Genomic DNA, 27,916 nt, shown 5'->3' on the forward strand with positions numbered 1-27,916 from the left:
AAAGTACCCAATTTGAAAACCAAATGCACCCCACTACCCTAGCAGTGTGGGGTGATACCAATTGACTTTTAAAACCTTTGGTCCTTCAAAGTCCATTTGGTATACTTTTTTCCATTGCTACCGCTGGGCACGTCCTACACACTTTGTTCACTGTCACCACCTCAGGCACGCCATGACCTTGCATGTCAGCTGGGGTCAAGTCCGATTTACAGCCCAGCTGTGAAGCATAAGCTTCAGGTTTTCAGGCCCACTTTTGGATCCAACGTGGTTAAGTCCTTGGTGCCAGAAGCTGTGTCCCATCCCTTCCCACCCCTGCCCTTCCCACCCTCCTCCCATAATTTCTCCTATGAGAGGTGCTTGTAAGTCCCATATTTGAAACAGATGCTCCAACCCCACCAGGACGTCAGGGGTTTACAATTACATGCACAGTCATACATGTCTTGTCTGTCGTTCCTGTGAAAACCTTGCAGTTCATTTTTAAAAAATCAAAACATTCACATAATCTCATGCCATCCAACACAAGGAAAACATGACCCCCTCCTTTTGCCAAGGACAGACCCAAGCAAAATAAAATATTCTTTAAATTTCTTTGCTTCCACTTAAATTGCATGTTTTATTTCTCCCAATCCCAGCAATAGCACAGAAGCCCCATCATATCCATCCCAAGCTGGTTTCTAGTATGCAAGATTATGCAAACCCTTGTCAAAGCAGTTGATGCTAAGGGCTCCCAAACCCCGGGCACAAATGCGCCTGCAAAACAGATGGAAGGAAACAGAGCACTGGCCCAAATGCTTCATGTGTCAGTTTATCTTTGCAATACAATCTGCATCCTTGAAACTGACAGTCTGGAGGGGAGGGGTAGTATGAGGGAGTGAAGTTGAAACTGCCTCCTATTAGCTCACCCTTTCAACATTAAACAGAGACCAAGAGAGAAATGGTTCCAACATTTCACCACATGTATTTCTTCTTATGCAGTCTAAGCTGAGAATGCCATGTAAATGGGTCACTGCGAAATGCAGCAATTTAATTTTTCTCCAATCAAAATAAGAAACAAACCAGTATGATCTCATTTCTATTAACTTTTGAAGGTTTACAGCAGTTAAAGTATTTTGCTTCTATGTATGAAGGTTAAAAAAATCATTTTTTTTCCATAAAATACAAGAGCAACCAATTTCACCATCAAGTAAAAGTAAAAACTGGGATTCTTTTTTAAATTAGTCCAAAGTGGCATTTAGGAACTTAGTTGTAGGCTGCTGCGCTGACACCATGACAAACCAAAGTGTAGGGTTGGGTCTGGTTTTTGTTTCGCTTTTCTTTTCAATATCCAATGCTCATGGACTAAGTTCTGGAAATGTTCCAATTGTAAGGCAGGGATCTGTATGGATTCCACCACGGGTATGCTCCTTGGGTTGGATGCTGGAGGGTGAGGCACGTTTTGCCGGACCCATGTCGACTACCTAGTAGTCATCAAGGTCAAAAAATTCATCATCTCCTCCTTGGTATTCCATTCCCTGGAAATCTACTCGGTACCGCAAGATACCTGGGGAAACAAACAGAGTCAATAGCTGTGGTTCACAGAACTGGGTGGGGGGGAGCACGTTCACTCTATTAAGGGAAGCCCAATCCCCTTGCAGAATTATAGAAAGCAAAGAGATGATAAAAAGTGGTCCCAACCAAGGAACCTGCAGCCATGTGCTGCCTCAATCCCCTGCCTCAGTGGATGATGAGCACACCTCACCTGAAGTAAACGTTATTTTGGGATAGCCAGGAAAAGGCTGTGGCCTGAGACCCTGGCTATTAGTTTTCTGATTTGCTACTCACCTCCAATTCCACCAAATCCTTTCACAAACTGGGATCCTTCTTGTGACTTATCTGTGACAATTTCCAATGTAGCTCCAAATTTTTTATAGTTGTTAGCAAACCACTCCAGCAGGGGCATGCTCTCAATCAGCTCATGTTCTTGTCCTGTCTGCAGGGGCAGCCACGAGATACAGAAACAATGGGATTAGGATATATCAAGACAGGAATGCTTGCTCCCTTGCCTGCCAACATTCTCCTTGTCCCTGTCATTATATCTATGTGTGTGAAACTGTAAGCAAATTACGGTTTCTGGTGATATAATTGCAACAGCATGGAAATTCTGATGACTTGAAACAACATTCCTCCCCAGGCTCTAGCCTCAATAATGAAATGTTAACACACACTTAGCAGTTTTTCAACTTATGGTTCCTCCTGTTGTCTCCAGAAGTCAGGCTGTTATAAAGTGTCTCTAGGCAGCACTCATTCAACAGCCAAGAAGAGACACGCCAGAACTGCTTTTTGGAGCAGCCTTGTAAAAACCAAAGTCCTTCAACTCAGAACTTGAAGAAGCTACCAATTAAAAGGGTCCTGTGCTGACCAGGTAACACTTGAAGCTGTGGTGATGCAGTTAGGCCAAACCTGTAGAAGCTGCTTTAGTAGAAGAGCTGGTAAAGTAAATGAAGAAAGCAGCACAGATTTCACAGTGCAGGAGAGGAACTATTTAATTAATCTTCCTCTCAAACATTTTTCAAGTATGAGAATGTTTTCTTTTAAAATAAGGAACCAGGGTAACCATGACCTGGCCTCCTTCTTTGGAATCAGATCAGTATGTGGCATACAGGAGCTGACCACCTCCCGGTACTCCCCACTGCCAGCAAGTATGAGGTTTGGTTTTCCAAGGCTAATGCTACTCTGTGCTGCCAGGGCTCTAACATATGGATTTATGTTTCCTTGTATGGATCACCAAACCAATCACATACCTCTTTGTCTGTAAAATGAGATTTATCCTTCTCTTGTTCTGGCGTTAGATAGAGAATTTTCTCCTCTGCAGCATTGGGGAAAAAAGAATGTGTGAACCTGCTTCTCATATACTAACAGGTTTAAGTTCCATGAGATGAATCAGGTTAGATGAAAGAGCTCCTGAACTCATTCTAGCAACCTTCTTTTCATAAGAACATTAGTCAGCATGCAATGAATGAATGTCTACCAGGTACACTGCTCCTATCATAAGGAAACACCAAAGATATTTAAGATATAGCCCTTGTCCTCAAAAAATTTAACAATCTTAGGTAGACATTTATCAGTTCAATTGGATACAGACTGAAAGACTGGGGAACACAGTATAGATCTGCCTTTCGATTGCTCCTGAAATCAGCCACCTTTCCCAAATCTCCCCCCCAGGCTTCTTGAATACACAGGTCAGTAATAGTCATCTTATTTTCTAATTCTCATACCTTCTGTGCCTTGGCAATGAAGAACGTATCTCATTATATCCAGATTTTCATAGACTATTAGAATCTCTACAGCTCCCATTTCTAAAGCCTTTAGTGTATCTTCAACTCCAAAACAGTACTTGCCCGTGTCCTGGCTGATTTCATCGAAGTATCGCCCTGTGGTTAGGGACAGGTCATTAAGAACATATATTAAGGTTTCTTTTGTAGATACAGAGCTTCTTACTCAAAATCAGGGAGAGAAAAAAGTCAACTTAAAAATGAGTAAGTGCCAAATGTCAGTGAAAAATCACACTGCTAGTTGAGGCTCCAGAAAATGACTCTGAAGAGGTAACAGCTGGGCCAAATACACAATCATTTGGAAATGTGTGTCAAATTAGAAACAAAGCCAAACAATGGCCCCATTAATCTTTAATTTGAGCTCTCTATTCATCACTCTATTACAAAGGATAATTAATATGGGAAATCTAACTGAAGTTTGGTTCCTATTGCCAAAGGGTAAAAACAGTAGAAAAACAAACACATTTATTAGACTTAACAACTAAAGAAAGATTAATGATTCCACTGAGGAGGACTTAAATTAAAATGCTAAATCTTCCTTTTACCTTTTCAGTGTTTTGTTTCGTACATATATACATACACATATACATACAAAAACATTTCACAGTAAGTAAGTTGCATTTCACTGATACCTATTAACTTCTTCTCTTGAATGAACTTCACGTTGGAGAGGACTTCAGTAGATAACTCAATAGCTTGGTTGAATCCATTTTCACCACCATAAGATATATCAACTAATTTTAAAACTTTTGATTGCAACCTCTGACACAATTAAAAAAAATTTAAAAAGCACATCATTAGTACTTCAAAACACCCTTACCAAGACCCATTACCTTTTAATGGCATGCAAAACTAGCAACATGATCAGTGAAGCCTCAAGAGGAGAGGAAAGAGCCCAATTTACTCTTGAATAGGTCTCACTGAAGAACACTGCCAGGATAAACTTCCTTAGCCAACGATATCACACATTCTGTCAGACCTATAAAAGCCTAACTCATTAAACACAAACAAAACAAAGTATCTTGTGAAGGAAAGGAGGAACTATTGGTTCCTGCTATATAAGGTGGTAGAGTATATAAGACAGCTTCTTTAGTGAGCCTTCTACTGTAATGCTACTACCCCACACCAGAAGAACACCTTGGGAATGTGTTATGGCCAGCCCAAGTCATAAACCAATAGAGCTTTCTGGATTAAACACTTTAGGCTTAATCAGCTCTGTCATATTGCTGAGAGGTTCAATGCTTTACTTACCTCCAGGAATAAGTTAGAAAAAGACAGGAAAAACCAGTCCTAGTTTCTTTGAAATCAAACTCCATTTTAAAGCCAATTATGGCAACCCACTAAAACCAGGGGCCAACATAGGGTCCAGAATGATACCATCCAAAAAACGGCTGATTTCAAAAGAAAAAAAGTCCAGAAAGACATGGGGGAATATCTCCTAATATAATACTCCTAATAATACACATGGAATTTTGTCCACTCAGAGCTAGGTTTTTAACACAGAATTTTTCACTGTAAAAGTAAAAAAGATGTGCATGTCCCGGCACTCAAAGAACTCAACTACTCCCACCTAGAAACTTACATAAAGGAGCATCTACTTCTCACTTACCTGATCAAACATATCAGATTGACTTAGTTCAGTTTTAAAGTCAGCTGATCCAGCTAAAACAAGACCAGCCACATTCACTTTGTCCCCAGAAATAAACAGCTGCACAGCAGTCTCAGCTACTTTCCGAACATAGTTATGTCGCTTTTCCATTCTTAAACGGGCAAAACGCAAGGCTGATTGACCTCCTCTACCTTTGACAAAGAAAAGTGGTGAGAGAAAAAGTCAATTATTAAGAAGTACAAGATGCCTTGCTAATTAAAAAGTAACTATATAATCATGCTATTCCCCAAGGAAAGGAGAAAGAGGAAAATCACTATTCCCTTAACTTAAATGTTTGGTATTAGCTATTACTGGCTTTCACAGAGTGACCACTAATTCTCTAGTCAAAAGAGCCACAAGCACCAATGAGTCATTGCGTGATGCTTCTCCCATCATCTGGATTTACTTTCCCCTATTTATACAATTTGCTTCTTTAACGTTAGACACAAAGCAAAGGTGCTCATGTTCTCTTCCTAGATTACCATGTTTCTTTGGGAGATCCACGGTGAATTTGTGCAGAACTTCTCTTGTATTTCCTTGGAGTGTGCCAAAAAGTGCACCACTACCATCTATTACAATGAAGCCAAACTTGCTATCATCTGAAAGTAGTGCTGTAAGAGCCTGAAAAGCAAACACAGGTACCACACAATAAACCTCAAAGCTTTGCTAAAGTCAAGACAAAAATCCAAAAGGACATATACAAGCCCTCTCCACTCACTTAGAATGGTATGAGTACTACAGAAAAACCATTTCATGGAGTAATTTATGGACTTCAGCTATAAATATGTAACTCGTATGGAAAAATTTGAACCAGATGCAGGAGAAAACCAACAATATCAATGTGAAGCCTTTTTACAAAGCTGACCTAGGCACAGGAATGCAAAACTAATACAGAGTTACAGGGCTCAAATTCTTCCTAGGTCCTTGATTTTAGACTGATGATGGTCTAGGGAACATAACGTTCAAATTCAAAGTCTAACCTCCAAAAGTTGACTTTCTGTTACCATTAATAACCCCAGCATTAATAGGCGGTATTCACTATGGCAAATAAGAGTATCTTGTAAATCAACTCTAGAGTAGTACTCACTGAGTACAAAACCCAGAAACAGTCTATAAAAAGATCTAATTTTTAAATGTTTTATTTAACTATGTCTTGAGTATCATTAATGATATCAGGATCTAAAACTCAATTGTATATTGAAGGTACTACAGGTAATAATTCTGAATTTTTATGGGGGAAAATCCTCCTTCTGGGTTAGCATTATATCATTGTATTTCTGCCTCCTGAAAGAGAAAATATTTAAATAGTCCTGGGACCCATATAGATGGGCAAGACTTTCCATGATGGAGTTTAAATTCTATAGACTTGGTGGATGACTAATTACTAGGTGGCAGCCTCTTTAGCACTGAGAAATTATTACCCATACCATTTAACTGAGGAAGAAAATAGCTCCTTCAGGAATTGACTGGAAAGCAGATTAATCACTAAGAATCACCCTTTAACCAAAGCACGCCTGATAATTAGCATTAAAACATGAATATTGGGCTTCTCTGGTGGCGCAGTGGTTAAGAATCTGCCTGCCAATGCAGGGGACACGGATTCGAGCCCTGGTCTGGGAAGATCCCACATGCCGCGGAGCAACTAAGCCCATGTGGCACAACTACTGAAGCCTGCGAGCCACAAATACTGAGCCCATGTGCCACAACTACTGAGCCCACGTGCCACAACGACTGAAGCCTGCGCACGTAGAGCCCGTGCTCCACAACAAGAGAAGCCACTGCAATGAGAAGCTCGCACACCGCAACGCAGAGTAGCCCCTGCTCGCTGCAACTAGAGAAAGCCCGTGCACAGCACTGAAGACCCAACGCAGCCAAAAATAAATAAATTTTTAAAACAAAGCAAAACAAAAAAAATAGAACAACGTGTTGGCGGATATTAAAAAAAAAAAAGACATGAATATTGCCCACGTTAAAACTTTTGCCTTATCCCAATAACCTCTGATACGCAGCTTGATTAATTTAGGCTTTTAACAAGCCTGCTCATCAGGGAATAGACTTATCCCTTATAAGAATGTATAAATATCCCGATTAAACACGACATAAGTTGTATTGTTCAGTATGCCACATTCGTATGTAGTTATTGACATAACACGTTAAAGCCAAAATAAATCAAGCTAGCACAATGAAATGGTGTCTTGGAAGAGGAGTTAAGGTTTAGAAAAACCAATGAAGCTAACTTAATAAGTAAGCTAAAACTAGGTAACATGAGTACCAGGTACTATTTAAATCAACAAGATTTAAAATCTGCTTTCATCAAACCAGACAACAGTTAAGTGGGAGAGGGTGGCAAAGAGCTTCTCCAATGAAGCTTTTGCTAGAAGGAGGCTGTGATAGCCAAGAGAAAATCAGTCTCCACCATCTATGCAACCGCTCAAGATCTGACTGGAACTGAACTTCCTGTCAAGTTAGCAAAATCATCCATTGTAAACTGTGTTGACAAATGTCAGTTCTAATTCCACTGTAGAGGTTTTCCCCTAGGTCGATGAAAGGCAAGAGACTGAACTAGGAGCCAGCTGTGAATTCCTGATTGTTCTACTGTTGACTGATTTAGGTCACTCTAATGAGGTTTCCTTTCCACCCTTAATGTTCATCATATTATGGCAGCTCTTGTCACTCAAAAGTTTTATAGGGGGGAAAAAAAAGCTCTTATGGACCTGCTAATAAAGATTTTACAATTTGTGAGCTGAAAACTAAGCGAGAAATGTAGGCAAGTATCATGGATACATAGGGAGACATGGAGATCAGGTAACCAATTATTTCTTTGCTTCTAATTAGTTCTTCAAACCCAGCTTAGCACTTTCCTCAAACATGCTGAATGATCACATCATTCAGTGCCATAATAATGTAAAAAAAAAAAAAAAAGCCAGCCTTGTAAAATGGCACAATTAAAACAGCCTGGCAATTCCTGAAACGGTTAAACAGTTACCATATGACCCAGAAACTCCACTCCTAGGTATATACCTGCCCCCAATGAAAACATATGGACATACAAAAACTTGTACATGTATGTTCAAAGCAGTATTATTCATAACAAACAGTGGAAACAACATATTCATCAAATGATGTTAAATAAATAAAATGTGGCAAATATTATTTGGTAATAAAAAGGAATGAAGCACAATACATGCCACAACATGGATGAACCTTGAAAACGTGCTAAGTGAAAGAAGCTAGGCACAAAAGGCCACCCATTCTATCATTCCATTTATATTGAAATGCCCAGCACAAGCAAATCCACAGAGATAGAAAATAGATTAGGGGTAGCCTAGAGCTGAGAGATCTTGGGGTATGGGGGAAGGGAGGACTGGGAATGACTGCTAATGGGTATGGGGTTTCTTTTGGGGTAATGAAAATATTCGATGAACTTCTTACCTCTGTATGGAATTTGTTGTCACACAAATACAATGAAGTATTAATTGGTTTGAAAGGTTCAAAGTCAATGTTGACTTTCTTTTCTTTTCCTTCTTCTGTTACAATTGTACCACAGTAAACAACCAGGCCATTTGGAGGTACTGCAAAGAACACAAACAATTTCTCTACTTATATCCACACCTAATTGTCCTCAATTAATAGAAAATGTTCCCACAGCCTGTTGTTCCTGCCCCTTTAAATCATAATTTAAATAAAGTGGAAATATCTGTAAATCTCTCAGGCAGATTTCTCTCCCTAATTTTGAAACTTGAGATGTTTTAAAAAGGAGGATTTATTATTTTAAGTACAGTGAATACTACTTAACTTTCAAAAAATAACTTAGGGGGGAAAAAAAAGACCAAAGGGACAATGCTTATGGCTGGGTGAAGAAAACACTAGTGACCGAAAGCATCATGGCAGGATCAAAGTGGAAAATACAACCAAGACAAAGTAGAGGTAAATGATCAAGCTCCAGATTACCTTTGTTATAAAGTTTGAGTCTTTGTTGTACAGATGTAATGGCTCCCAGGACTGAAAGGCGGTTTACTCGTGACTTAATGTTAGATGCAGTTCCAAACTCATCTGCTAACATTTTTGCCACTCGTGAAATCTGGTCTTTGGGAGGAATGATCAATGATATCATGCTTGTGCCATTGCTGTCGAAGAAAGCATAGCATTAGAGGTTTAAGTACCACATAAGTAAAGAGTTATCATTAGTAAAGGGAGTTAAAAGTGAGACGCCCCTAAACTAGTAGAAATAAATCACTCTCAAGGTGACCACGAAGGTAGGGGCTACACCACTGTAATCAAAGTGTACCCAGAGCTAGGAATTGTGTTCAGAATACGGTAGGTGCTCCAAAAACAAACATATATAGAACAATGGAACAGAACTGAGAGCCCAGAAAGAAACCCACACACCTACAGTCAATCTCTGACAAAGAGGCAAGAATATACAATGGAGAAAAGACAGTCTCTTCAGCAAGTGGTGCTGGGAAAGCTGGGCGGCCGCCTGTAAATCAATGAAGTTAGAACACCCCCTCACACAATACACAAAAATAAACTCAAGATGCTTAAAGACTTAAATACAAGACATGACACCATAGAGCTCCTAGAAGAGAACATAGACAAAACATTTTCAGACATAAATCATACCAGTGTTTTCTTAGGTCAGTCTCCCAAGGCAATAGAAATAAAAGCAAAAATAAACAAATGGGACCTAATCAAACTTGTAAACTTTTGCACAGCAAAGAAACCATAAACAAAACAAAAAGACAACCTACTAAATGCGAGAAAATATTTGCAAATGATGAGACTGACAAGGGCTTAATTTCCAAAGTATACAAACAGCTCATACAACTCAATAACAAAAAAACAAACAACCCAATCAAAAATAGGCAGAAGACCTAAATAGACATTTCATGAAAAGATGCTCAACATTGCTAATTATCAGAGAAATGCACATCAAAACTACAATGAGGTATCACCTCACAACAGTCAGAATGGCTATCATCAAAAAGTTTACAAATAACAAATGATAGGGTGTAGAGAAAAGGGAACCCTCCCTACACTGTTGGTGGGAATGTAAAATGGTGCAGCCACTATGGAGGTTCCTTAAAAAACTAAGAATATAACTACCATATGATCCAGCAATCCCACTCCTGGGCATATATCCAGAGAAAACTCAAAAATTTGAAATGATACACGCACCCCAATGTTCACAGCAACACTATTTACAATAACCAAGACATGGAAGCAACCTAAATGTCCATCGACAGATGAATGGATAAAGATGTGGTAAACACATACACACACACGAATACTACTCAGCCATAAAAAAGAATGAAATAATGCTATCTGCGGCAAAATGGATGGACCTAGAGACTATCATACTAAGTGAAATCAGACAGAGACAAATACCATATGATATCACTTATATGTGGCATCTAAAAATATGACACAAATGAACTTACTTACAAAACAGAAACAGACTCACAGATGTAGAAAACAAACTTATGGTTACCAAAGGAGAAAGTGGGTGGGGGAGGGATAAATTAGGAGTTTGGGATTCGCAGACAGTATAACTATAAACTAGTATATATAAAATAAACAACAAGATCCCACTGTATAGCACAGGCAACTATATTCAATATCCTGTAGTAAACCATAATGGAAAAGAATATGAAAAGGAATATGTATGTATAACTGAATCACTCTGCTGTACAGCAGTTTGATTTACAATCAACTATACTTCAATTAAAAAAAAATATGGTAGGTGCTCAATTATTTGAATGAATATTAGTTATATAATATGTAAAGAAGGCACTTTAAGGGGTTCTTGGGAAACACCTCATTCCCCAAGGAATGAAGAGAGAAGCTTTGATAAGGGTGTGACAACAGGCTTGAGTTTGACCTTGAGTCTATGGCAGAGGCTTGGAAGCTGTTGGTTCTTCAGAGGATGATGCCATCATAGGATGGTGCAACAAGTCTTTCCAAAGTCTAGATGAAATACCAATTTAATATCCTGGTCCCCCCCTTTAAAATTCCTGGTGGTCCAGTGGTAAAGAATCCGCCTTCCAATGCAGGGGACGTGGGTTCAATCCCTGATCCCTGGAACTAAGACCCACATGCTGTGGGGCAACTAAGCTGCGCACCACAACTACTGAGCTCGGGCGCCTCAACAAGAGAGCTGGTGTGCCGCAAAACTACAGAGCCCACACGCCACAACAAGAGAAAGAAAAAAAACCCACACGCCACAACAAGAGAGAAGCCCGCGTGCCACAAGGAAGAGCCCACACCGCAAAGATCCCGCATGCTGCAACTAAGACCCGACGCAGCCAAAAAAATAAATAAAATAAATATTAAAAATAAAATTCCAGGCTCACCACAAAAATTTATAATCACTAATTTAGCACCCTAAGTATCCTTATAATGGGAAACGAGAGCCTTGGATTCACACAATGTCACACCCACACACACACACACACCTCTCTCTCTAAATAAATGTATCTCTAAATATATTTTACATATTAATCACTTTTGAGTTTGATTAAAAAGAGCAATGCACTGAAAGTCTGATCAACTCTGGGTACTCAAGCAAATTCAAGTTTCTACAACTAAAAACCAGGACTAAACCCTGACCTGTGGAGGACACCCCCAAGGCCTTGTCACATGGGAGGTGCCTTATGAGCAGCCACCAGCCTCGCTCTTACCTTAATACTGATGCCAGCAACATATCTTTTTTACCTAGACATTCTCGAGATACTTACTAGCACCACCAGTTAAGAAATACCTCATTTCAATATTCCTAGTTCTCCTTGAAGCAAACATAAAACTACATTATCAGGCTTCCCTGGTGGCGCAGTGGTTAAAAATCCACCTGCCAATGCAGGGGACACGGGTTGAGCCCTTGTCTGGGAAGATCCCTCATGCCACGGAGCAACTAAGCCCGTGTGCCACAACTACTGAGCCCACGCGCCTAGAGCCCGTGCTCCACAACGAGAAGCCACCGCAATGAGAAGCCGGCACACCGCAAAGAAGAGGAGCGCCCGCTCGCCACAACTACAGAAAGCCCACGCACAGCAACGAAGACCCAATGCAGCCAGAAATAAAAAATAAATCAATTAAAAAAAATCCTATAAGCCATAATGAAGAGTATAAAAAAAGAATGTATATATATGTATAACTGATCACTTTGCTGTAAAGCAGAAATTAACACTGTAAATCAACTATACTTCAATAAAAATAAATAAATTGAGCCAATTTATATTTTGAAGGCAAAAGTTGATCTGATGAGTCAAAGCATGTTAAGAAATGTGATTATCATTTTACAGACTGTTTCTACATGATACTTAATGAGTCTGTAGGAAAGTTACTTCCTGAGATTCTTATAGATCATGCCCCTAAAGGCTATGACAAGTTTACTCATTACAAGTATTAGTGTCATAATGAAATGGGTGGGGGCTTTCTTTAGATAAATTGGGAAGACTGCCAGAAACACCTAAACTTTCCCCTAATCACCGAGAGTATGTAATCTCACATATCCAGTGTCTGGTGGAAGTTGGCAAGAAAAAGAAATTAGAAAGATGGGTACAGTGTCAAGTCAAATGGGCTTATGTGCCAAGTGGCATAAGAAAGAAGGGAAGAGACAGTGAGGGGAACAACATCAAAAAGTAGAGAAAACCCCTAATATTAGCTGTGTAACTATAGGTGTTTAAAATCTGGAAGTGTCTGGAAACTATCTTTCTAGAGTAAAATTAACTTCACAAATGTGCACCTTGGTACCAGCATTGGAAAGGGACCTCATTTACACAAGACCCTGCCCTTTGAAAGTTTTCTCCTAGTGGTAAATTCCACAAGTCCCTTAGTCAGACAAGTTTTCTTTAGAAGGAGACAAGCTGGCTATCAAGCTCTTCCACTATCAAAATAGTTGCTCTCAGACTGTCAGCTAATGTTCTGTCTCCAAAAGCACCACTGTTTCTGTTGGGGTATCTACTCCAAATCTAGACGGCTAGTTCACAACCTTTGTGATACTTCCCCCAACAAACTACAAGTCGATTAATGACAGTACATGGTAAAGTATGGTGTGTGCTCTGCTGCCACCCCTTGGATGGGGGAGCAAATATTCTAGCCAAGCCAGAGAATCAAACAAATTTATGATAAGCAGCTTTAGCTGTTACCACAAACACAAGCAAAATGATCATTAAAAAAAGCTGCTTCCAAGATACACTTCATATAAGATAAAGCATATCCACACACCACACCTGACCCATAGTTATTTCTTCATCTATATAAATGTATATCTAGTTCCATTATTTAAATCACCTAAAATTTCAAATACAGTACTGACAAACCAGAGTGATTCGGAACAATCCCTTGCTCATGCACACACACATTTACACTAAGTCAGATGTATCGCTCTCATACAATTCTACCTGTGGCCATGTTCCAGTTTCTGAATTAGATAGAAAAAGAATTCTCAAATGAAACAAACTGGTATCTTCTATTACAAAAAAAGAAAAATGATCTTTACAGTCAGTGAGGAGTATGCTCTGGGTCCTATTTTTCAGCTATCAAATGTAACAAACTGCTTTACTTCCAATATTTATCTTGCTAGGTTCCTGAAGAGGAATTTCCAAAAAACTTTTTTTTAAAAAAAATTAATTAATTTATTTATTTTTGGCTGTATTGGGTCTTCGTTTCTGTGCGAGGGCCTTCCCCAGCTGCGGCGAGCGGGGGCCACCCCTCATCGCGGTGCGCGGGCCTCTCACCATCGCGGCCTCTCCTGTTGCGGAGCACAAGCTCCAGATGCGCAGGCTCAGCAATTGTGGCTCACAGGCCCAGTTGCTCCGTGGCATGTGGGATCCTCCCAGACCAGGGCTCGAACCCGCGTCCCCTGCATTAGCAAGCAGACTCCCAACCACTGCGCCACCAGGGAAGCCCCCAAAAAACTTTTTGATAATTCCTTCTGGAGTTCTGCCAAATCTTATAGGCCAAAGAGGAGAAAAGGAGTTTGCTTTATCTAGGAGGGGCTGGAAAAATTGGGCAAGTAAATTTAACTTCAAACTTGTTCTAGATTGTAGGTGCCACCTGTATAATATGAAAATACACAAGATAGGGAAAAAAGAAGACAAGTTAAGTTGCAATATGGGCTTCACTGGCTTGTATTTGTTTTCAGATGAACAATTCTCAAAAGAGCATATTTGTCTACCCCGGGGCTTTTGGAATCTTTAGGGACCAGGGGAGTTAGTTACTTCTCAAAAGAAGGGCTCAGTTTTAAAAAGCTCATGTGCTCTGATTTACAGAATAGTTTCCTAGGAGATGGAACTAGCAAAGAGGCAGTAAGTAGGAAACGTAATGAGAAGGGGCTCCAAGGATAGCAGGGGTGAAGGCTCAGAGCTCAGGAAGCTAATGCGCACCAAACCCCAAAGGATGTAAAGTTTGAGGCTAAAAAGGATGTTGGGATAAATTAACTGAGTGAACCCAAAATGCCTAAAGGAAATCCCTAAAGCAAGATAATCAGGTGGAGGACAAAGCAATGACCCTAAGATAAGCAGCTATTTACTTTCCACTGCAGATAGGTTAAGAAGATAAGCATCCATTAAGCAACTTCACTGTATAGCACCAGAGTTGGGCAACCTTGCACTCACATCCATTTAACATCCTAGAGAGGACAAAGTGGTACAGATACCTAAGAACATAATTTTGTTATAGGATTCCACTTAAAAAAAATGGTTTGGAAAGTATAGCTTGCCAAAAAATTTTGTTTGGTAGATTTCTACCAAGTTGCTAAATCTGAAACACTACTTGAAAGTTAGTCTTGGCTTCTTACTCATTTTGAATTTTGACTAATGTTAAAAAAAATTACCTTTCACTAGTTTGCCCTTGTGCCTCTCCCTACCCAGTCTTAAGGGGGAAACCTTAAGTTTTTGAATTCATCTGACACCTGGCTGGGGATGAGGAAACAAGGATTATTTAAATGGATGGCTTTTACTTTAGAAATTTAAAGGCCACATTATAATCTCTGATGTTTTGTATGTTGGGTTTGATACAGCAAATTAAAGTTTTTCCAGGAATTCCCTGGCAGTCCAGTGGCTAGGACTCTGCATTTCCACTGCAGGGGGCATGGGTTCGATCCCTGGTCAGGGAACTAAGATCCCGCACGCTGCACCACGTGGCCAAAAATAAATAAATACAAAAAATTGTTTTTATTTAAAAAAAAAAGGAGGCTTCTGGTTTTAAAAAATAAATTAAAAAAAAAAAAGTTTTTCCAGGAAAGCTTCCAAACAAAATAAACAGTCCTCCCCGCCCACCCCCCCCCAAGCCAATCAAAGTTGCTAGACCAGTTTGTGTAAACACCAAAATAAAACCAAGGAAGCTGAGTATTTCATTTTAAAGTAGAGCAAACAGTCCTAAGGGGAGAATGAGAAATAAAGCTCTCACTAAGGAGCTGCTGGCAGTGTATGCAAACTACGCCTTTAATTTTAATAGTTTTCATCCACTCCTCTGCTTTGTCACCATGTCCCTTTCCCAAAGTCAAAAGGCTCTCATTCAAGAGCCAGTGAATTATGAGGTATACAGCAATGATTCACATGCAGGTTGTAAAAACTGAGCAAAATAAGACACAACATACAATGTGCCATGTAAGGCCTCTAGGGGCCTCTGTTCTCAGATCCCTTCTTGTTTCTCATCATTTTAGGGGCACTTTCCCTTTTCGAAGGAGAGTTCAGCAGTGCTTCCACCCAGAGGACTAACTTCTGAGAAATAAAACAGCTGGGAGACAGAAGGAAGTAGCTGTTAAGTAGACTAAATACGGACAGTAAATAATACTAGACAAAACTCAGGAAGGAAGGGTATTTAAAGAAATAGCTGACAGCCTTCTGTTCCCTCATTCTCAAAGGTGACCGTTGAAAGGAAAGTTTCTCTCCCTAAAGTAGTACCACCAGTTACTTACCTAATCCAAGGTTTCATGGCCCCTAAACACTATGGACAGGGAAACATAAGGTTCAGATTGTCAGGACTGAAAGGTCTCTAAAGAAGAAAACACAAGGTAAGCAGAGCAAAGCCTGGGCTGTGGGGTATATGTTTATGTAACTTTACGGCTCTCAGGGTTCCAGCCTTAGGATTCAAGAAGCCTGCTGATGCAGATGGTCATAAGAGTGACAAACAAAAAGAAAAATCTAGGTACTCTTTGACCTGTAAAGATCTCACCAGTGCTCATCATTAACAATGCTCAAGAACACTTTAGAAAGGTAGGTAGGAAGAAAATGTGGTACCCACAAGCTTGTCCACTGGCCAATTTGCATGAGAGCCCCAGAACCCTTGGAGAGCTTTCTAAAAAAACAAAACAAAAATGCTCAGGTACAAAAAGATCTCCCCTTCCTCTATATTCTGACTCAATAGCTCTTGAACAGGGAGAGTGAGGGTGATAGTGATTATGGGTTAAGAGAGTCTCAGTTCTCAAATGGATTGATTTAAACAGAATCAGGTAGATTTTAATGCATAACTAGGGTTAAGAATCACCGTGTCTGGGTTGCTTTCTATGCCTTTAAGCAGGACCTCTTAGCCAGCTGAAGTCGTGGAGATTCCATGACCTCACCCCTACCTAAAGAGAAACTCAGAGCCCAATTGCTGCAAGTAAGCTGCTGTCATTTACCCTAGCAGTAACACAACTCCAGTGAATTGTGATGGCTCAGATGTGCCCAACTTTTTCCAGCCAGAACCCTCTCATCAAATCCCTGCCATCCATCTTATCACCCCTACATAATAGAACTACTTTCAGGTTAGGGCCAGAAGCATTTTAGAGACTGCCTACTATACTCTCTAGTTGGGACTTAAGAGTATATGCCCCCCAAGAAGCTTTCATCTCAATGTTTGTCTGGGATATGCCTAGGATATGGATGGCCAAGGTTTCCCCTATCGCCTTTCAAGCTCACAAACCTCAACTTAAATCTCAGACACAGCATTTCTGAGATTCACTAAGCTAGCTACATTATATGGATCACCAGCTGAAAATCAATCAGTTCCTCTCCAATTACTACTCCTTTTGTCATTTGATTCACCATAGTTTTATATGAGTTTAATATGGGAACGTAATAGGAGGGTGGTTATGAGCACAGGTTTCCGAATCAGACAGATTTGGGTTCTTGTCCTGTCCTATCACCACAACCTAGGGCAAATTACACATAAATCCATTTGGGATTCAGTTTCTCCTTACTTCACAAGGTCATGAGGATTCTGTAAGAGAATATATGTCAAGTGCCTAGCATGGAAGCAGACAGATTGCTAAATGGTAACTAGATGGAACTTGATAGCTTCTTGTGCCCTACCCCCCTGCCCTTAATAGTAAAAGCCAGAATTAAGGGCACAGCACAGCTGGGCGGGGCGGGGCAGGGTGAGGTGGGGAGCAACACTGTTAGGTGGTGCTGTAGTCTTCTTTGAATCTGAGTAAGTCCAAAGAGGGAGATAATAGTTGACTTTGTGGTAGGTGGTAATCACCTTTATTGGGTTACAGGACCTGCCAAATCTTCCAACAGAACAAAAGAACCAAACCAAAACACAGTTCAAAACAATATGGTCAGAACACTAGAAGCTGTTTTGTAATTTATCACAAGGGAGAAATACAGAAATTCATTTCCCTCTAAAACTTTAAATAGCTTAAGTGGCTTCATCTTACAGCTGTGGCATGGGTTAAATATTCTGATATAATTCAGAGACAGTCACTTCTATCTGGTTATCAGTCACTTCAAAGATCTGACCTGTTTTCTCTTCCACCAAGTAACAGTGAAACAACACTTACTTATTGAAAGCAGAACTCATTTCAGGACATAGTGGATGCTCAAACATTTGAGAATGAATAAATGGTTAACTGCTAACATAAAAAACAGGGTCTTCTCTACATAGTCTCTTCTAAGCGGACACCAGAGATTTATTTTAAGCTACTAAATAAAATACCAATTAAAAGTTTGACAATCTTTGGAGAGGAACTAACATGTGCCTAGAAATGACTAGTTGTCCCTGCTTTAGCTTCACTAAAATGCTCACACCATCCCATCAGTCTTTTACCACAACAAAACTAACACTTTCAGAATGCCTTCTTTTGCCACCTTTAATTGGTTCATCCTCACCTTGATGCCTGCCCCCCATATTACCTATGATGCAGGTAGGAGGTGGATGGGGCTGCTTTTTATAAAGAGCTTGTAGAATACCAAACTAAGGGAGGATTCTGTTACTGTTCAAAGAGGCTAGACAAAGTTACTAGAAATTGGTTTTGTGCAACTGACCTCAGGGTTAGATGCCATTACCAGATGGGACAAGTACCAATATCTGAACATGCTAAGACATTAAAGCAGTCTCTATCCTAGAGGATACAATAACTCAAGATGTCCCAATATTTTACAGAAAGTAAAGTTTACAGAAGGTTCATTTTATCCTCAAAGCACTAGGATTGCTGTCCTCCAAAACAAAAATGTATATATCTGGTAGAGTATTTTTTCTACAATTACAGGAATTTACTTTGTCATAAAAAGAAAACTAAAAACAAACAGATCGACCTAGTGGAATATTCCACCAGGGAGCAGCAGAAGCTGGAAAATTTCTCTCGCATTCTCACATCAGTGCAAAGCCAGGAGATATCAATCACAACCAACATTAGGGACTTACTAACAACCAGTGTTCTACACAGGACTGTATAAATGAGAAAGTCCACTTCTTATCTTTCTTGGCCACTATGCAAGTACTTTTCAAATAAAAGAAAAGCCACAGCCTTCCTGTTAATCTTCTTTCTAATACACAAATGAGCTTCTGGGGAAGGATTTAAAACTTAAGTTTTTTCCCTCACCAGTGATCCTCATTAAAAACAAATATGTTCAGTACCCAAATTCTTCCTAGGGTAGATTTGCAAACAGCGTGCCTCTTCCCTTTTATCTTTACTCCTCGGTCTCCACAGATCTGCTCCCTCTAGTAAATTGCAGATCTCCTTGGACAAGAATCCTCCTTTCAGAAGGGAATAGATGTTTCTATTCAGCAAAAGAAATACTAATCAAAGAGCAAGGCAGTGTGGTACAATAGTTAGGATCAGAGGCTCTGGAATCAGGAAAGTGGGAACAGAATCTAGCACTGCCCCGTACTAGACTGTGATACTAGGCAAGCTACTTAATCTCTCTGTACTTCAAATTTCTTCATCCATGAAACAGCAGTAATAGCTTTTCTCACAGAGCTGTTGTGAGGAGCCAAAATGTATGCTATTCAACCCATCTTCAGAAAACTAGTTTCATTATTTGATTAACCCTGTCTTTCCCGAGGAGCCTTCTTGCTTAAGTAGAGTCATAAAGGCCAGAAGATGCCAGAGAATGGGATAGCCAAATAGGAAGAAAACTTTTTTTCTTCTTCAGTAAAAAGCTAAAAATATCCAGAGGTATTAAGGAATTAATGTTTGGGGATCAGTACATTTTCACTACTTGCAAACTAAAGTTTATTTAGGCTGAAAGGCAAACTGGTGTTGGGACTGTCAAACTCTGTCAAGCCAACTTTACCAACAAGGCACATATATGCAAATACTCTGCACTATTTCAATACCCCGACAGCTCACCAACCATCGACCAACACAAAGCTTTTGAATCTAATTTTAGGCTAACTGGCTTTTAATCAAGAATGAATTTCAGTGACCATTTCAAAGTCTCAGATCAGTTACAGCTCCACTACATCAGTGTATCAAAGATACTGTATCAGCCAAATAATACCAATGCCCACAGTAACATTCTTTGAAACACTTGCCTTGCCTAGGAAATCTGCTCAAGTAGTTAAACAATCTGTCCGTTTTTGACAATGCCCAATGCCTCATTCAAGACCCAAATCATTTGCTTACACTACATCTCCTTCAACATGTACCATGTTATTCTGGGGCCAGAAATGGTTCATATTATCACTCCAAGGTTGTGTATCAGACCATTCTCACGGTATTACACACTGCTCCCCTAAATGTATAAATGTCCAACCTACAGCAGATGTTTGATGAAGCTTGTAAGCTGACTGGTTAATAGTAAAAAATACATTTGTGGGCTTTGTTTTTCATATACTTAGATGTGAGTTCGGGGGAAAATCTAATTTACAAGGCCACAGACATGGCAAGAAAAATACAATCTTTTGTTTTGACTAGGATCATTCTTCTAAAGGAGACCTTAAAGGATAAAACAAAAATGTGAAAACAGAAGAGTACAGGACCAGTACCCCCCAAGTTATCTGCATGACAAGAAGTTGTTGTCAGGCACCTGAAAATGTCAAGTCCTCTGAACTGGGTAGAAAAGATGGTGATGAGTAAAGACAAAGTATACACTGGATGAAAGCTACATGTCTAAAAATTGGTGTTAAAAAAGACATAAAACAACTTGGAGGTTAAAAAAAAGGACAAAGCGAACATGTAAATACTTATAAGACACCTATTACATACAAATTAAGGAGATAAAAGAGAGATGGCTGGATTAAAGCACAGAAAGCTTGATCAATCTATCAATGTAAAAGAATCAAGTGTTTTTATCTTTGTATCCAAAAGAATAATAATGAAATTATGGCTTTTAATCAAACTCAGTTATGTTTAGAAGTGAGAAAAAGAGCAATCATTGTTTATCTCAATTCACTTAGATTCAAAGAAAAAGATACCTGTTCAGAAAAAGAAAAAAAAAGAGGAAATTTTCATTCCTGATAGGCAGTAAGCTAGGGTTCGAAGTATGTCCAGTGGCCTAAGAGAAAGCTGTTATCAGAGGGAACTTCATCATGCTCTCTGAGGACAGCTGCCCCAAAGAGAAATCTCATAATTTCCAACTTGCTGGAAAGAGGAACCTTGAATCCCCTCTAAATCCTTTCTGCCCCTCACTAAAAGAGCGGGCTGCTGAAGAATTAAGAGACACCTATCGAATGTATTCTAGAAGAAGGTTCTATTCTGAGATCCCTGGAGAACAGGCTGGACTCAGAAAAAATTTCTGCTGCCCAAGTTCTCAGAGGGACAGTTCCAGCAGTAGGTCTAGGGAAAAGAGGCAAATTTCTCCTTCTGACTCTTTAAATAGGATCTAAAACCATTTAGCCCTGCTACAAAACCCACATTTTAAGTTTTCTCACAACCAAACATGTTCTGAAAGGTCTGCCACACTGAGCACACCCTCAACCCCAAGCTCAAAGAAAAAGGGCCCTCTGCTAAGGGGGTCCAACTGGTGTGTGTGTGTGGTTGGGGGGGGGAGAAGGGGGGGGCACTGGAGACCTACATTGCATTCTGCCTTAAACGGTATTCTAATTAGGTACTCCTGCTTACCTAGGAATGTGTCCAGAGCAAGCCTTCCTTTCCTGGAAGGATAAGTGTATCTGCCATTACAATGAGAAGTCTGTCAAGAGTTGAAATTCAAAGAAAGTAATTGTTCATTAGGTTCACAGTGCACAGAACACCATGCCAGAATACAGCGGCTGTTAGGACTAGATCTGAGTTAAGCAGGCAGCCTATGACACTTGGAATGGACTGAGGGACACCACCACACCCTACTCTTATCTCCTCCTCTTCCCTTTACTACCTCTTTCTTGCTCTCTTCTCATGGCTCAGACCTGTTGGTGGCATCTGTATTTTGACCCCTTAGTGAGAAGCCACCAAGACCTCTGTAGTTATTTGTTCTACACTCATCTCTTCTCAGGAAATTAAAAATATTCTAATTCTTGACTTTTCTCTAGTGGGGTCTTTTACCTGTCTGTTAACAATCAGAGACAGGAGGGGCAGGGGAAGCCAGAACACAGGATGAAAAAAGCCTTTTAAGAGCCTGAATATTCTGGTATCAGTATGAAAAACTACAAAGTATCACTCTAGTTACAGCCAGCTCTTTAAGGATACTGGAGAACAAAAGTAAAAATAAAAGTACCTGAAATTCATCGCTTTGAGAATGTTCCAAGTGTCATTTAGGTGAGTGTTCTACTAATCAACAATTTTCACTTGGGAAAGGTACCCAAACACATTTTAGATACTTTAATTTATTCGAATCATATAAACAATCTGTCTGTATTATTTGTCTTTAAAATTTAAAAAACCTATTCAACGATCTCATAAAATTACTAACTTCTAATTCAATATAATGTGAGGAATTTTGTGGAGATTTTGGTTTTTGTCCCCGGCTTTTAGCAAAGCACTTAAATCCCTTAGAATTTCCTGAGATGGGAGTTTATGTTATTCATACGGAGTGCCAATGAAGTGACTTAGGTTGGGGCCCCTAGGCAGACTTTGGATGGAGCTGGTCACCAGAAAGACCAAGTTTTTTGACGGCTGAACTGTCTGCTCTATCCACAGACCTATGGGAAGGGGAAGCTGCAGAGTAAGCTCTATAAAAAAACCTCTTGAACAAGATTTAATGAACTTCTGGGTTGGTAAACCCAGGTGGCATACCCCAGTTTCACAAGGACAGAAGCTTCTGCACTCGGACCCTTCCAGACCTTGCCCCATGTACCACTTCATCTGGTGGTTCGTCTATACCCTTTATATATCCTTTGTAATAAACCGGTTAACATAAATAGTTTCCCTGAGATCTTTGGGCCATTCTAACAAATTACTGGACCCAAGGAGGGAGTCATAGGAACCCCCAAATTATAGCCTGTCTGAGAAGTAGGGTAGGGTATGACTTGCTTTGGCATCACAAGTGTGGGCAGTCTTGTGGGACTGAGCCCGTTACCTAGTGGGATCCGACACTAACTCTGGGTAGTGTCAGAATCAAATTCAACTGTAGGAATGCTCAGTTGGTGTCCAGTGGGACTTGGAGAACTGCTTGGTGTGGGGGGAAAAAACCACACATCTAGTATCAGAACTACTCAGAGTAGAGGAAAAAGAGTCCCCCCACCAGTTATATTTGGGGGCAGGAAAGACAGTCATGTAAAGCCAGATAATTTATTTCCTTCAAAGTCAAGATATCTGCAAGTTGTTTTTAACAAAAGCTTTAAAAATGCCCAAAGACCACAGAAGACTCAAATGAAGCTTAGAAACTGCACTGACCTTCAAACATGGGTTATCTGACTGGGCCCTCATTATATATGAAATATATAAGACTCCCTGCCAAAGGTAAGTGAAAAAATATTCTAATACCCACAGACACAATTTAGCCCAAGTTAACCTTGTCTGTTCCCTGGTTACATTCACCACTGTCCTTGGTAATAACAGGCTCTGGTTATGATTTTATTACCTGAAAACTATAAAGCTTCCAACACAATTTCTGCGGCTACCTCTTGCTGGCTCAGAAAACATTAGGAAAAAACAACCTAAATTTCCCATCTACCTTTCTCCTACATATCTTCACCTGGTTTAGTTCCTTATTCAAAATACCCACAACCATGGTTTCCATCCACATGGTCCTAGTTCCAGTTGACTTATGTACACATTTATCCTCATTAAGCCAACTACAGAGAATACGCCAAGAGCAATCGTAAACCGGGAAGAGCTATCATTAACTTTAAGTGGGACTTACATATAGGAAAAGAATTAGCTGGTTATTTCACTAGCATACACAGAAACCAACATTCTACCAGGCTTATACGAAGCTAAATATGTATGTTCCACCCAACTTAAATTCAAGTTATATGTGTAACACTCTTTTTAACTCAGAAAATTAAGTATGACAAAAAAACTACAAAAAGACTCCTAGCAAGTTCCCCATTTTACTCATTTTGGCTCCTGTAAGTGGTCTTCCATAGCATAAAATAGTCTGTTATAGCTCAGATTACAATTTGAGTAAGTGTTGTCTTGCATTTTTTTTTTTAAAACATAAAATATATCCATTGGGCAGTATAGCACATTGGTTCAAATCCTGGGCATTGCTACATTCCAGAAAGTAAGATATTTAACCTCTCAGCCTTAGTTTGCCTTTCCCACCAAATGGTGGCAACACTTCTTGTGAGGGTTAAATGAAATAATGTATTGCTTAACACAGTGTCTATAACATGCTAAGTGCGCAATAAATTATTGTGCTTAGAAACTTCACTCTGTTCAGATGTACTTAATCAGTGAGACCATTTTACAGGTGGTTCCCCTTTAAAGCTACATTACGTTGGGGTCATATATCAAGATAATCACATATTGACTATCTCAATTTCAAAATTACTCTTATCCCAGCATACCTTAAGAGCCAGGATTAAAAACAAACCAATCTGTGATTCTCATGCCCAGAATTGCTGGGGGGTGGGGGTGTGTGTGTGTCAGGGTGGGGCGGGGGAGTGGAGAAGAAATCTTCATTTCCAAAGCCATTCTACTAATCTGCCAGTAAGTGCTAATAACCATGCTTGAACACAACCTGTTTTCTCCTGAAACCCACAACTTGCCCCTTAAACACCAGCACAGATAGATTCATTGTGCCATCCAGTTTGTGCTTAAAGGCCATCACGCTTCTCCTATTAGTATTTTACCATTAGGTAAAGAAGGAAAAACATTTCTCACTGTACACTATGATAATCTAATGAGTCTAACACAACTCAACCATGATAATACAATCTTGCTGTTCTCAAAAAGAAATTGGTATATACCAAGAACCGTTTGAGTCAAACAGAAGAAACTTGTGACTCCCTTACTGATACCCAGAGATGGCCAAGATTTTACATTTTCATGGGATCAAGATGTAACCAAATCCTGAATAAAAGCAAAGTAGGCAAAGCAGGACATGATTATGAACCACACTGTTTAGAGGACAGCTTAATCTTGTATAAAAACTACTACTTCGAAAAAAAGTTCTGCAAAGAGAACCTCATTTTCAGCATGCTTTAAACTTTACTGGACTTTGCTAATCAAAGGACTGAAGTCTTTACAAGCTTTAAAGAGGAGCTTAAAAGTTTCAAGTGGCTAGGTAACATGGGTAGGAACAAATTTAAGAATGAGCTTCCTTCATCAAGCAGTAAAAGGAATGCTGTTATTAAGCACTGTAATCTTCAATGTCACTTCACTTGGACAAGAAGCAAATTATAGTTTGAATTCATATTTTAGACTTCCTCAGAGTATGTAATGTATTCAAATTCTAATGTGTGAACCTGCTTTCGAGTTAAAGTAACAAGAGGGACTTCCCTGGTGGTGCAGTGGTTAAGACTCCACGCTCCCAATGCAGGGGGCCGGGGTTCAATCCCTGGTCAGGGAACTAGATCCCACATGCATGCCACAACTAAGGAGCCCACGTGCCGCAACTAAGACTGAGCGCAACCAAATAAATAAATATTAAAAAAAAAAAAAGTTAAAGTAGTAAGAGAACAAACCCAAGGAGTACATCCAGCTTTAAACAACAGTAACAACAGCAAACTGTAAAAGCCATACTCAAGTGAAGGATTCAAGTAACGTAACAGCAGGTGCTAGTGAAACAAAAGAACCCGACTAATTCCTGGGAGTGCATCATAATGGGTCATGACCTATATTGCTCCTCCTGTACAGTATTCTCACACTTGGGGAATAATTATTCATTCTACCATGTAGCAGAGAATCATCTGTGTTCAAGTTCTGGTTAAGATTATTATCTAGGTCTGAATGTCGTATTAAATTCAAAGAAAAACAAACCTACGGAATGAAAAATAAGCTGCTACCTTCAATTCATATCAGAGAAAGTGAGCAAAAGCCCCAGTAACTGAAGAGGACTAAACTTTCAGAAGTTTCACCCCAAACAGAACTGTCACTAATTACTAGGAACAAAACACAATGGCAGAGACTTCCCTGGTGGCGCAGTGGTTAAGAATCCGCCTGCCACTGCAGGGGACACGGGTTTGAGCCGTGGTCCGGGAAGATCCCACATGCCACAGAGCAACTAAGCCTGTGCGCCACAGCTACTGAGCCTGTGCTCTAGAGCCCGCGAGCCACAACTACAGAGCCTGCGTGCTGCAACTACTGAAGTCCGCGCGCACAGAGCCCGTGCTCCGCAACAAGAGAAGCCACCGCAATGAGAAGCCCGCGCACTGCAATGAAGAGTAGCCCCCGCTCGCCGCAAGTAGAGAAAAGCCCGTGTGCAGCAACGAAGACCCGATGCAACCAAAGATAAATAAATAAAAAAATAAATAAATTTATAAACAAAACAACACAATGGCAAAACTGTTAGCCCTGGGCCTTCAATGGAACTAAGCATATTTTATTTCATAAAGCAGTAACAACTATGAATTTGATGAATCCTATCATTGCAAATCTACCAAGCAAAGACAAACCTGGGCTGGAAACCAGAATGTCCAATTCCTGTACTGAAAACAACTTTTAACATGGCCCAGGACAAGCCACTCTGCTATTCTAAGAATGCTGAAGACGTACAAATATGTCATGTTCCAAACACTTTTTTCCCCCCACTTCCTGTAAGTAAAAAGTTTCTATGACTCGGAAAAGAACAAAATAAAGTAATATAGTGAGAGAACAAATATACCTCTGACACACCTTCCCCCAAAGAACAACTTTTTAATTAAAAAAGAGCATATAAAGTCAGTTTTAACCTAGTGTACCCTTCCCAAAACGGACACACCTAATAGTTTCTTACCCAAATTTACAAAAAAACCCTCAAAGCCCGCTTAATCCAGTTCTGAATTTCAACAAGCATTAATACTAATACATCAGCACCTCTACCCCAAGAGTTCCAGAGAGAGGCCAAAAGAGACCCTGTTGGTACAGTTCACATGAACGGCCCCATAACTGGGATTTCTCCTGTATATACAAATACACACCTGTCAACCAAAGCCTCCCCCACTTCCCGACCCCGCACACATTTTCAGTTTATAGGGGGATCCTGTAACAACTAAAACCAGGAAGCTACGGAGTAATTAAAGGACTTGGAGGAAGTCATACTGGGAGAGTTGTAAGACCCAGAGAAATCAGAGGAAGTCAGAAAAAGGTTGTCCCTGACAACCCCTCCTTCCCGCCCCATCCAAACTTCACCCACCCGGGTCTCAGAAGACCGGGAGGGGGAGGCCATTTTAATGAGGCTTGGCTGAGAAAAGTGAAGGAAGGAGAAGAGAGGAAATCAGGGAAGGCGTTCGGAAAGCAAGGCCGGGCCCTTTTCCCCAGCAGCACCCGAGTTGGGTGGCAGCACCTGGAGCTCAAAACGGGAGGTTCTGGATTCAAGCGCCTGAGAGGGGTACAAAAGTAGCAGTGGCCTACCACGAGGGGGTCGAGTGGCCCGGGCCCCGGGAGCGGGACCCCTTAGCCCTAACAGGGGAAAGGGCCCCTTCTCGGACCAACCGCGCAGACCCTCGCCCCTAGGACTCGGGCTACTACCCAGAGGTCCAGAAAGAGGGAGTTGGCTAGTGCCCGGTTCTCCCCATCCGGCCATGCGGCGCGGGGGCGGCCATCCTGAGGGGTCCGGAAACCAAGAGGGCATGGGGGGGCCCAGACGCGGCGCTCACCCGCGGGCCGCCTCCAAGCTCTTAATGAGCTTTTTGATCTTCCATATCTCCACGTTCCTGTCGGCAGCACTGGGGTCGTCCGCCATCTTCTCGCCTCCTCCTCCCTAGAGCGGCCCGGCGGGGCCCGGAGACACCAAGACCACAGAGTTAGCGCCGCCGCTGGGGCAGAGCGGCCCCCTTCCTCGCCACCCCCGAGAGTCCCTCCTCTTCCCGCCCTGCGCGGCCCGCCGCGGTGGTCGCTGGCCTTTCCCTCCCCATGGCTTACCTAAAGGCCCAGTCCTGGGCGGCAGCGGCTGCTCCTCCCCGGCGGCGGCTCCGCGGCGGCGGCTCTGACGTAGGACACCGGCTCCCTCTTTCCAGGCAGCTGCATGTGTTGCAATCCGCTCACATGGGGCCTGTGACATCACTTCCTCCGCCAGGGGCTGAGTGGAAATCGGCAGGCGGAAGGGAGGGGGCCGGTGAGGAAGAGAGGAAGCTCTGCGCGCGCCGCGACTTTCCATTGGCTCTCTGGGCCGTGGCCTAGAATGAGCCCGCCGATTGGCCGCAGCTGGGGCCGCGCTGCCTTGTGAGGTAGAAGCCGGGGGCGGGGGAAGTACCTCCTTCCTTCCGGTCCGGAGAGCCGAGAGCA

General features: G+C 41.0%; 1 protein-coding gene across 1 annotated transcript; it reads right to left on the reverse strand.

Moving 5' to 3' along the window:
• Positions 1–326: 326 nt before the first annotated feature.
• On the reverse strand, positions 327–27,694 carry ETF1 (eukaryotic translation termination factor 1). The gene is made up of 11 exons (XM_061189648.1): positions 27,554–27,694; positions 27,289–27,392; positions 8,911–9,086; positions 8,392–8,531; positions 5,442–5,580; positions 4,921–5,111; positions 3,944–4,073; positions 3,255–3,410; positions 2,781–2,845; positions 1,822–1,969; positions 327–1,540 (listed from the first exon to the last, which is right to left on the reverse strand). The coding sequence occupies exons 2-11, from the start codon at positions 27,372–27,374 to the stop codon at positions 1,458–1,460; spliced, it is 1,314 nt and encodes a 437-aa protein (XP_061045631.1). The 5' UTR covers positions 27,375–27,392; positions 27,554–27,694; the 3' UTR covers positions 327–1,457.
• Positions 27,695–27,916: the final 222 nt, after the last annotated feature.

This window comes from Eubalaena glacialis, chromosome 4, assembly GCF_028564815.1.
Source record: "Eubalaena glacialis isolate mEubGla1 chromosome 4, mEubGla1.1.hap2.+ XY, whole genome shotgun sequence".
NCBI lineage: Eukaryota > Metazoa > Chordata > Mammalia > Artiodactyla > Balaenidae > Eubalaena > Eubalaena glacialis.